This window comes from Esox lucius, chromosome 1 (genome assembly GCF_011004845.1).
Source record: "Esox lucius isolate fEsoLuc1 chromosome 1, fEsoLuc1.pri, whole genome shotgun sequence".
Taxonomy (NCBI): domain Eukaryota; kingdom Metazoa; phylum Chordata; class Actinopteri; order Esociformes; family Esocidae; genus Esox; species Esox lucius.
In genome coordinates this window covers 30339324-30349885 of record NC_047569.1, presented here as the reverse complement: position 1 = coordinate 30349885, position 10562 = coordinate 30339324, and the positions used below count along the sequence as shown (strand labels likewise).

General features: G+C 45.1%; 1 protein-coding gene across 1 annotated transcript; it reads left to right on the top strand.

Moving 5' to 3' along the window:
* Positions 1-2488: 2488 nt before the first annotated feature.
* dlc (deltaC) lies at positions 2489-8555 on the top strand. The gene is made up of 9 exons (XM_010893854.3): positions 2489-2770; positions 2878-3117; positions 3278-3338; positions 3585-3842; positions 4355-4716; positions 4918-5134; positions 6156-6864; positions 7084-7204; positions 7328-8555. Exons 1-9 carry the CDS (start codon positions 2720-2722, stop codon positions 7331-7333), a joined length of 2025 nt encoding a protein of 674 aa, XP_010892156.1. The 5' UTR covers positions 2489-2719; the 3' UTR covers positions 7334-8555.
* Positions 8556-10562: the final 2007 nt, after the last annotated feature.

Genomic DNA, 10562 nt, shown 5'->3' with positions numbered 1-10562 from the left:
AAAAGCAATGGGAGTTAAGCATTCTGTCCAAAATGTGTCTTTAATTGTTTTATATCTTTTATAAAATACCCCAAACAAAAAATGCATTCAAGAGGCTACATATTGTATGACTCTTTTTCAGTCAATAATCTGCATTAATTTACGTAGGCTACATGTGGTAGGCCTATAGGACCTAAAGCTTTAGTGCCATGGACCTAATAAAAAGGTCACTGATGGCATTCATATCCTATCAAAAGTGTCACAGCACAACATGCTGTCCTATTAAAACCACACAACTGGCATTGTTGTTTTGGCTAAGGAATATAAAACAAATTATGTGAACAGTCCGGTTCTGGATATGCATGATGGCAACTTGTATTGTTTACAGAGAACAGCTCATATTTATTTATACAGTCCTTTGTCCCTGGCTGGAACTCAAGCCGCGAAAGCACTCTGTCTGGATAATTATCCAACAAAAAAATAATGACAATAGATGTTCATCTGTACCCTCTTTCTTCTACGCGTGTTTTTAACAGAAGCGTGCCTGGGGTAAATTCAGGGCCAGCGGAGGCACGCGCTGCCCTCATTAGAATTACAATAGACGAGCGCCAAAGATAAGCAACAGTTCGTAAAGCTGCCCATTGTCCCGGTAGACCCCGCAACCGCAAACACGCGCAGTCTACTGCCACACCCTATTAAACATTACTCTGTAGGCTATTAAGTCGTCGTCATCAAAATAAGATTTAGTTGATGATTATTCAGTTTTTCCTCGACAACTGTTATCAGATTTAAACTATTAGCCAACACTTCATGACTTTTGTCAAGAATACAGCCAGTATTCAGGGGCTTGAATTATAAGAAACACTGTGTCTGGGGATATTTTTAATTTTATCACAGACAACCTACACAGCGGATACACTCCACATGGCTGGAAGTCACCAAAAATGGTATTGCACAGATATATACTTGTTATGTGCAGGCAACGTTGTTATGAGACTGCGGGCTTAATTGCAGGGCACATTCACATTGTCAAATTATTGCCGCAAATAACATTCGCTTCTGCGTGCGTGCACGCGAATATACATTACATTGGCCTCGGGGTATATATTTGTAGTGGAAAGGATTAGTTCGCGCTACACGACTGCTCTTTTAGTAGGCTTCTCTGCATGGACACTATCACAATGAAATAGGGTTGAACTGCATTTCATTAGCTGTGCAGTAACGTTGGATTGTCTACACCCTAACGTCCATTCAAACGATTATGCTAGTTATACACGTGCATACCTATGTAAATATTAACTCTGCCCATCTCTGTCATCGAAGAAACATTTGTGTGTATCCCATATGCCAGTGGTTCTAAAATTTCTATTCAGTGTCCCTGGACGTTTCACTATTTTGTTGTAGACCCGAATTAGCCTGAATTTGATCCACTAATCCAGGGCTTGCTGACAAGCTGACAAGTCTAATCAGGTGTTCTAACTTCCTACTCTTTCAAATACACAGAACACAGAAGTGAGTGCCCGGAGGAGAGGTTTGAGAACCACTGGCTTACGGGTAGAGGAGGTGGGGTATTTCAAGGCCAGGTGCCGTTGATTATCATACAGCTGGAGTCGTGAAGCCCCCCGTTTTCCCTTGTACAAAAGCAATTATCTGAAATTTCCAGAGCCCCATCGTCCCTCCTTCCACCCTCTCAAGACCCGCGCAGCCTTGGACCAAGACAACAAAAGACCCGCCCGAATCTTTCGATGGCACAATAAAAGATCTTTCCCCGAAGTCCGCCGTTTTAACGACTCACACGCGTCAGAACAATTCTGCTGCTGAATTAAAGGGGTGTGCGCGCTACCCCCTCCCTCCTCCTTCGAGCACACAGTGGTTGTCCGCCCGCCTAGGAGAAATGGATGAAAACGTCCCTGAATAAGAGGGCACGCGACAAGCTGAACTAAACAAAATCTGAGAAAAAACTCATCTCTGCTTTATTAGGGCAATCTCCCCTGGGCGAAGCACGTACATTTTGAGATTTTACTTTTCATAAATATGTAACTCGGCATTTTCATCACCAATCAAATTATGTCCCTATATATCACACACAGAAACAAAAGTTTTCTAGACAATAAAATGTATTCTGTGATATGTATTCCTTCATATTATTCAATACGGTTTAACTGTATGTCTAATCACAGTAGATCCAAATGGGTTTTTGATTCGCTCACAGGAGTGTGGTCTCCTGTCAGTCAAGAAGCGTGGTTCTTTCAAGGCGTTTAGGCCAACATAATCCGCTATTTAATAACACGTTCGTACAGGGTAGCTATTTGACTGAAGCATGCGTAAGGCTTTAAAATGTAGACTAATAGTTTGCGTTTCGTTATATTACCCCATGCAATTTGGTGGCATCAAATTAAAGCACGTCGTAAACAGCTAGCAAACTGCACAGACTTTTGACACTCCCCCTCTCGCGCCCTCCTTCCTCAGATGCTGAATGAGGTATAAATTCGCTGGCACATGCTCAACGAAACTAAACGTACTAGTCCAGAGTGCAACTCCTCCACGCAGCGAAAGGATTGTATTTCCCTTGTGAGCTCTATGAAATATTTGACCAAAAATATTTAAGAAGTGCACTGTATTTTTACATTTCATCCGTCATTTTTTCTTCTTGTTTTGGATAAAATATTTTTTTTATCTATATTGGATACCTGGTGCTGTCTGCTATACTTCCATAGCAGACGAAGAAAGATCCCGTAGAATGGCTAATTTGTTATTAACGTGTGTTATCGCGTTGATATCAACACACTTGGTGAGTACACACACAACACTAATATTGATGTCTGTCACCTTTGGTTACTAGTGCATTTACGTCTTTTACGCATCGACAGTGCATTTACATGACTTTCTTTCCTGTAGGTCGAGTCGTCCGGTGTGTTTGAGTTGAAAGTACACAAGTTCAGCAGCACACGCACTGTCTGTAAACGGTCTAGTGACTGTCAGATATTTTTCCGAGTCTGCCTTAAACATTCCCAAGATGTAATCTCCCCTGAGCCACCGTGCACCTACGGGAAAGGGCTGACCGACATTTTCAGTGCGGACGAGAGCTCCATCTCCAGTAGCGCACCTATCAGAGTGCCCTTCCATTTCAAGTGGCCGGTGAGTAGCCCACTGTATTGGCCAATTACTTGAAGCCCTAATGGCTAATTGCATAGATTGGATTGTCTGATTAAGGCTTTTATATATAATTTCCATTTAATAAACTTCAGCTTTTACAGTTTTTTGACCAAGTTTTATTTTTTCCGTGTGTGGATTGTAGGGTACGTTCTCCCTCATAATAGAAGCCTGGAACGCGGAGTCCTCCGACGGCCAGTCCACAGGTAGGTAGCGTGCACACTCACCCTCTAGAGGGCGGAAAGTGGCTTTGAGCTTACCCTACCCTGCACAAGACGTTCAGAAAAAAAAAAATCGCATTAAGAACATTTCGTTCGTTATTTATTAAACGGTATATTATTTTTTTAAAGTTTTTCGTTAGTCCTACAGCACGGAAATGTTAAATTTTTTATTTATTTTTTATTTTGTATACTGATTTGCTTATTTTCTCTTTATTTCATTAAAAAAAATAGAAAACCAGAATAACTTGATCAGCCGTTTGGCCACTCGTCGAAGACTAGCCATTGGTGAGGATTGGTCACAGGATGTGCACTTTGGAGAACAAAGTGAACTGCGTTATTCCTACCACGTGGTCTGCGATGAGTACTACCACGGAGACAGCTGCTCAGACTACTGCCGTCCCCGCGATGACCCTTTCGGACATTATACCTGTGATGCTGCGGGCAGCCGGATGTGCATGTCAGGTTGGAAGGGAGAATACTGTGCCAAACGTAAGTGTCGACATTTCAACAACCCGTCTTAGTGATAATTGTTTTCGATTATAATTCTTACCTTTATTTGTAAAACATAAGTCTTGATATTCAGAGTAAAACGCAGGTAGGCGCACTTTTGTAGTCTGTGACTTTTTTGCGCCAGTGGTGTGCGCGATGTGCGTACTTTCAGGCCTTGAAATGGCTTATTCTGAAAGATCAACGTTATCTTCTGAATACAAAAAAAAGAAGCTTCTGTCGAATCAAGTATTGAGTTTGTTTGCCTCTTTTGTTCATGCCAACAATGGGAGCTGGGTGTATGGTTTAACAGGGACACGCGTTGGAACTTAATGTGCGCTCCCGTGCGTGAAAAAAGACGGCATGTGTTCCTTTTGTGTGCGTACCAGCTGCTTAGTTTAGTACTTAACAAATACTTGACGTGTCTGAGCCCAGCGAAGGGGGGTTGTTTTGTGATGCGAACTGGGGCACACTCATTCTAATTTGCCCCCTTTCTCCCCTCTCTATCGCCACAGCCATCTGCTCGTCTGGCTGCAGTGAGAAGCACGGTTATTGTGAGGCTCCCGGCGAGTGCAAGTGCCGCCTGGGGTGGCAGGGGCCCCTCTGCGACGAGTGTGTCCGCTACCCGGGTTGCCTGCATGGCACCTGCGGGGAGCCGTGGCAGTGCAACTGTAAGGAAGGTTGGGGCGGGCTGTTTTGCAACCAGGACCTCAATTACTGCACCAACCACAAGCCCTGCATGAACGATGCCCCCTGCACCAACACCGGTCAGGGCAGCTACACCTGTACCTGCCGGTCAGGTTTCAGTGGAAACAACTGTGAGATCGAGACCAACGAGTGTGACAGCAACCCCTGCAAGAATGGAGGAAGCTGCAATGTAAGTCGTCCTGACCCCCCCACAACTACCCGTGCCGCGTGTGTCCTCGTCAAAGTCTGTTTTGTCCGTGGGTTGTATTTGTTCATGTCGCTGTGAATTGTTTCCAATTTCCACGTGTTTTTGTGCAAAACGAAGCACACCGCAACTTAATTTGCACACGTTCGGCTATGAAATTAAACTCGTCCATGTCCCGTTTAACAGGATCAGGAGAATGACTACACCTGCACCTGCCCCCAAGGCTTCTATGGAAAGAACTGTGAGGTCAGTGCCATGACCTGCGCCGACGGGCCCTGCTTCAGCGGCGGCACCTGCACAGAGAAGGCGACCGGCGGCTACTCCTGCCGCTGCCCGGCTGGCTATATGGGCTCCAACTGCGAGAAGAAGATTGACCGCTGCAGTAACAGCCCCTGTGCTAACGGTAAACACCCCTCGCCCCCTCCCTCCCCGTTTACCGTTCAAGGCTGAGGGGGAAAACCACCAGACCATAGATGGAGCCGCTCGCAAATTATCTCCCCATCGGACAACAAAGTTCAACGGCACGCACAGACTCTTTGGCAGTGGCCGTCGTGTTTTTTCTGTAAACAATTTCTCACTGCCAATAAAACCCAGCCTGCATTTTGAAATGGACCCTGTGCGACTGCTTTGTCAAGCAGAAACTGAACATTTTAACCCTAACCCCAATTTAGAAGATGCTCTTATTCAGAGCGACTCACAGTTAGTGCATTTGTGTGTGTGGTACAAAATATGCCAGGATTCTTAGCTTACACTGATATGGGGGCTGAGATATAGCTGTCATAAGGTTGAAATAACAAGTCTAAGAATGTTGTGGGGTATTTCTTCCCCCTGGGTCATCATTAGGGGGTATGGCATGTGGATTTCACCACACATTTATCTGTAATAGGCTAAATTCCTGCTAGTGGAGTCTGAGATGATTGACACCCTTGATAAATAAGAAGAAATGGCTGCATAAAAGATTAATGGTTAAGCTGGGCTGTATAGTATTCACCAAGTTTGTTTTTAATTTCTATTTTGTATTTCACACTACTACAATTGCTTGGAGAGAGAGAGTTTCGTAGATTAAAACACAGATTAGCGTGTTGTCATGAATCTCTGGAGGCAGCTCTGCTTAGCCCCGTTAACCTATTGCTCTTACTTCGTAGTGCATCCCTCTGCCTTTCAGGTTTCATAAACTTGTTTAGTGTGCCGTCACCCCCGGGGCCATTCCTCACAAGCGGAACCTTTGGTTGTCAGGGGAAATGTAAAAATAGCCTGTGACGCAACATTGACAAGGCAACATTCCATGTTAACTTCTCCTCCACATTTACTAGATTTGTTGAACAGTGTACCCCCTCCCTCCCCCCTTCATATCAAGTCCATTATGTCCCCCTAAAGGTTAGTGTGCAGTGGTTTTAACCCGTCCTTGTCTGTGTCCCTAACAGATGGCCAGTGTCTGGATCTAGGTCACAGCCTGATGTGCCGCTGTCGCCCTGGCTTCAACGGGCTGCGCTGTGAGGTCAATGTGGACGACTGCGCCCGGAACCCCTGCCGCAACGCCGGCACCTGCGTGGACGGCGTCAACGGCTTCACCTGCACTTGCACCCTGGGCTACACCGGCAAGGACTGTGGCGTCCGCGCCGATGCCTGCTCCGTCTTCCCCTGCCAGAACGGGGGTACCTGCTACACCCACTTCACCGGGCCCGTGTGCCAGTGCCCAAACGGTTTCATGGGCCCCCGGTGCGAGTTCAGCCTAAGGACCACGCCAGTGCCAAAACCCAACCAGGGCGGCTTCACCCTGGCCCTGGCCGTGACCATCACCCTGGGCCTGGTCACCCTGACCCTAGTGGTGTGCGCCGCCATCGTGGCCCTTCGCCGGATGAGGCGCGACCGGAAAGCGCTGTCATCGTCAGTTCGCAATGACCTGGAGACGGTCAACAACTGGTCTGTCGTAGGTTCCGCGGCGCTGTCCGGCTTTCGGGAGAAGGAGGCCTTCCTCATCCCGGGAGGCCATTATAAAGTGTCCAATAAGGACGCGGCACTGACTTCAGCCCCCGAGGACAAACACGCAGACAAGTCGGTGTACAAGCAGAAGATGGCTGACTACAACTTGGTCACGGTGGAGGAGCATCACGCCAACAACAAATTTGACCTGTAAGTATGCCTTGCCAAACTCAGCGAAGCGGACAGTGTTATCACCAGTGCCCGTATTTTCCAGCAGAGCCTTGTACAAGGAATTTACATAGGCAGACACGTTATAACTTGATCCTCCCCATGTGATGATTAGGCTTCACATTTTCTTTTTTCTCAACATCATTGACCTCTGTAGCTGTCTCTAATGGAATCTTTTCTCCCTCTACCTCTTTTCAACAGAAAAATGTCTGACGGCAGCAGACTGGGTCCACCAATGAGCTTCCCGAAAGACAACTTGTACCACCCTGTCTTTATCATCCAGACGGAACAGCAAACTGAACAACATGTCTTTGCTACTGAGGTATGTAGCTTCTTCTATTCAAATGGGTTATAATTAAGAGCTCAGTAAATATATATTGTTCTGTCAAAGAATTTGTAATGATTTGTTTTTGCTAATCTCTCCATATTTTCTTTTCCCTCTTAGGTTTAACTACAGTATCCTGTCAGGAATACAGTGACCTACAAGGGCTTTGCCTGAACATGTTTACAATTGTTCAAAGACAATTCAAAGAACTAAAGAGGATTTATTATATCTAAATACTTAATATTATTTAATATTTATTCATGCTGCTCATTAAAAATGAACCTCTGCTCGATATTGCCAGTGTTTGGACACTATGCGAAAAGTGTGGGCTGGAGGGATGAAAGAATGCTCTGGCATCATTTGCACTACATTTTTTTTCAAATCTAAAATACATTTTGTGTTAAGAATTAACAAAAAGAAAACGTCCCGTGCCAGAGGGCCAAGGATTCCCCAATCACAGAGAGGCTGGACCTTTTCGACCTTTTGATGCCTTATTGAAAAGAAAATGACATCTCAAACAATCTAAAGTGGCCTTTTTTGCAATCCGTCAATAAGCTGTCACTGCAATCCACTTGAGAATCAAAAGTAACGGCAAAGACATTTTGGTGACACCTTTGGATTGGACCCTTGTTTTTAATGCAGGAACCAGTTTTGAAGCTATCGAAGATCTGAGGATGAGGTTTTGCCAAAATGGATAACTGAGTTTGAATTGGCCAGTTGTCATGTCACAAAGGCACACTGGACCCTGTACTGGAATCCTCTTGCCTTTGGATACAAATCACCAATGTGCCCTATCGTTCAGAGAATGATCATGTTCTTATGAACCTCAATCAAGTGCCTGATCTTTAAATCTTTAAATTATGACAAATGGTACTGATCATACACACTAAAAATGTGTATTGTTTTCTTTGTTTTTTACGTACACATTTTTAAAGTCTATTTCAGAGTATAAAGTAACTCTCTTTTTAGCCAGTTGTATGTCATAGTACAATTGTACAGTTAAAATGTATCGATGCCTTTCAGTGCTTTTTCTGACATTCCCTTGATTTGAATTATACTTATTGTACATGACTGCTTCCCTAATGAAAAGATATTAATCCTGAAAAAACACATTGTTCTTTTACAGTGAAGGCCTCCATAATTATGATTTCCTTTAATTCTTTTTCATTTGAAACCAAATAGATTTTATATGTTGTATCTTTGTCCTCTTTAATTTAACAATGCAATCTGTACATAACCATAAGATATTCTTTCTATTTAATTTTTCTGTACATAATTTGTATTTATGAAGAGAATTGTATATATGTCTAAGTCAAAAATATATATTTTTCATAAATAAACCTGAAAATCCAGCATTTCTTGTTGTCTTGCACTGACAGATTTGGGGATTTGGGCTGCTTACTTCATGTTCACGGTAAGTAGATGAGCTTCCTAAACCAGCCCTGAAACCTCGATAGCAGCGATGTTGGCCTTCTAGAGAAAGGGCCGCTGTTTAGTGATGCATCATCCAGGGATTAATACGGCGCTAGAACTGAAAGCGAGGGAGCAGTGATTTTTGTTAAGCCTGGGGCAAAGTTCCTACAGCACACATTAACTGGCTCCAAAGAGCAGCTCTAATCCATCTCACTGATGCCTGTATATACATGCTAATTCTCTATCACTTTCTCCCTGCTTTGTGGAGACCCTGTGGTGTGCAGAATAGATTAAAGGAGAAGCATATGTTAAAAGGTCTGCATTCTCTGCACCACTCTTGCTGTCAAAGGCGCATGCATCTGTTGCCCACACAAACGGTCAGATTTCTGCATTCGGTTCTGTCATATCCCGGGATTTTACTGAAACAATCGCACGACAAACAGGTCCGAAATCAATAAGAGGTCCAGTGTTGTCTTCCCCGGGAAGGGAGATCTCATTCTGTTATGTGGGCGGGGCCTCTGGTCCGACCTGTGGGGAGCGTGTGTACCGGACCCCATGTCCCGGTCAATCCTACAGGTCTTCTGTGAGATCACGGTAGTCTCCGTGTGTCAGCCCAAACCGAGATGTTTAGCGCACTATAGTTCACGCTAAGCCTGAAACCCTTCTCTCAGGCACTCATCCACATCGTCAGTGCTGCTTATCAAAAGTGAATGATATAAAATAATAAAATGTGAATGAGAACAAGCTTCAGTGAACTGTTATTGATCTCAAGCTCTCGGCCTCTGTACATCTCAACCCCAATCCCATACTTCCTATACTTGCAGCTGTTCAGCTTGAGTAGTCTTAATAAATCCTCCTCTTCATTGGTGCTAAAAGTGTGGGTTAAGATGTGAAGCACCTGCTGCTAAGCTCTTTGGACATGGTTTTGTCAGCTCTGTATTGCTGTGAGTGCCTGTGGACATGTGTCGTGAGTGTGTATGTTTGTGTGAGTCTGTCATGGGTGGTAGGTTATTGCAAAAGGACATGTGGCTCTTTCCAGCGCACTATGACAACTCAGGAAGAAACCTTTCCTGAGCTGTCATAGTAGATGACTTTCATTCATAGTGAATGGGGGGATGCGAAGAGAAGACAGGCCTTCACAAAGCCAACTGTCAAGAAGCTACGGATGACCTCCACCCCTTCTGTTCCGCGCACAACTGAGGCTTTATTGTTACCACACATATCAAGTAGAGGCAACCCAACCATCAATGTGGTTAATCAGTTCCAAGTGCCACGTGTCCAGACCTCTGCGCGCTGACAGCTGGGCAGCAGAGAGACTTTAACCCCCCAGGGCCTACCTGCTGTTCACCTAGCTTTGTCTGATGAAGCGTCCCGCCACTACACCCCACCCGGCCCGGAGAGCACAGGTTGCACGCCCGAGTCCAAACTGTTGTCATGTAACCTTGATGTCACCTGGATTGCGAATAAGGGCCAGCGGAACCAATTCCCGTCGACAAGTGCCTGAATGAGTGGTGGTCGTCTAAAATGATGGGCTGGTTCAAAACAGGATGTGGTTGTGTACACAGGGCGGGGAGTGGCTGAGACACACAGCTGGAGACACAGGGCAACGTCCTGTTTATCCCGGCGAGCAGAGTGCAGAAAGGGGTGGGCCTGTGCCCCTCAGAAGTGGCCTTCCCTTAGTTTCCTGTGGCTGATTGCATACTGTGCCATCTGATTTTTGGTGCTACTTGTTGAAAGCTGTCTCCTCAAAAAAAAATAACAACACAGAGCCCCCTCTGCATGATTCCCTACTTGCCTGTTGGTTGTTTTATTCCCGTCTTCGGAGAGTAGAATGTTGTCGATGGGATACTCTGGCTCATTCCGATCAAGTGAGTCCATGCAGGTGACATTTATTCAGCGTTCATATGCAGAAACCGAAGACCAGATGTCCTTTCCTAACAAT

Excerpts from the sequence above, each read along its gene's own strand:
- dlc (XM_010893854.3), top strand. The coding sequence starts at position 2,720 with ATGGCTAATTTGTTATTAACGTGTGTTATCGCGTTGATATCAACACAC. Across the intron at positions 2,771-2,877 it reads CGTTGATATCAACACACTTG|GTCGAGTCGTCCGGTGTGTT; the intron begins GTGAGTACACAC and ends TCTTTCCTGTAG. Across the intron at positions 3,843-4,354 it reads GGGAGAATACTGTGCCAAAC|CCATCTGCTCGTCTGGCTGC; the intron begins GTAAGTGTCGAC and ends CTATCGCCACAG.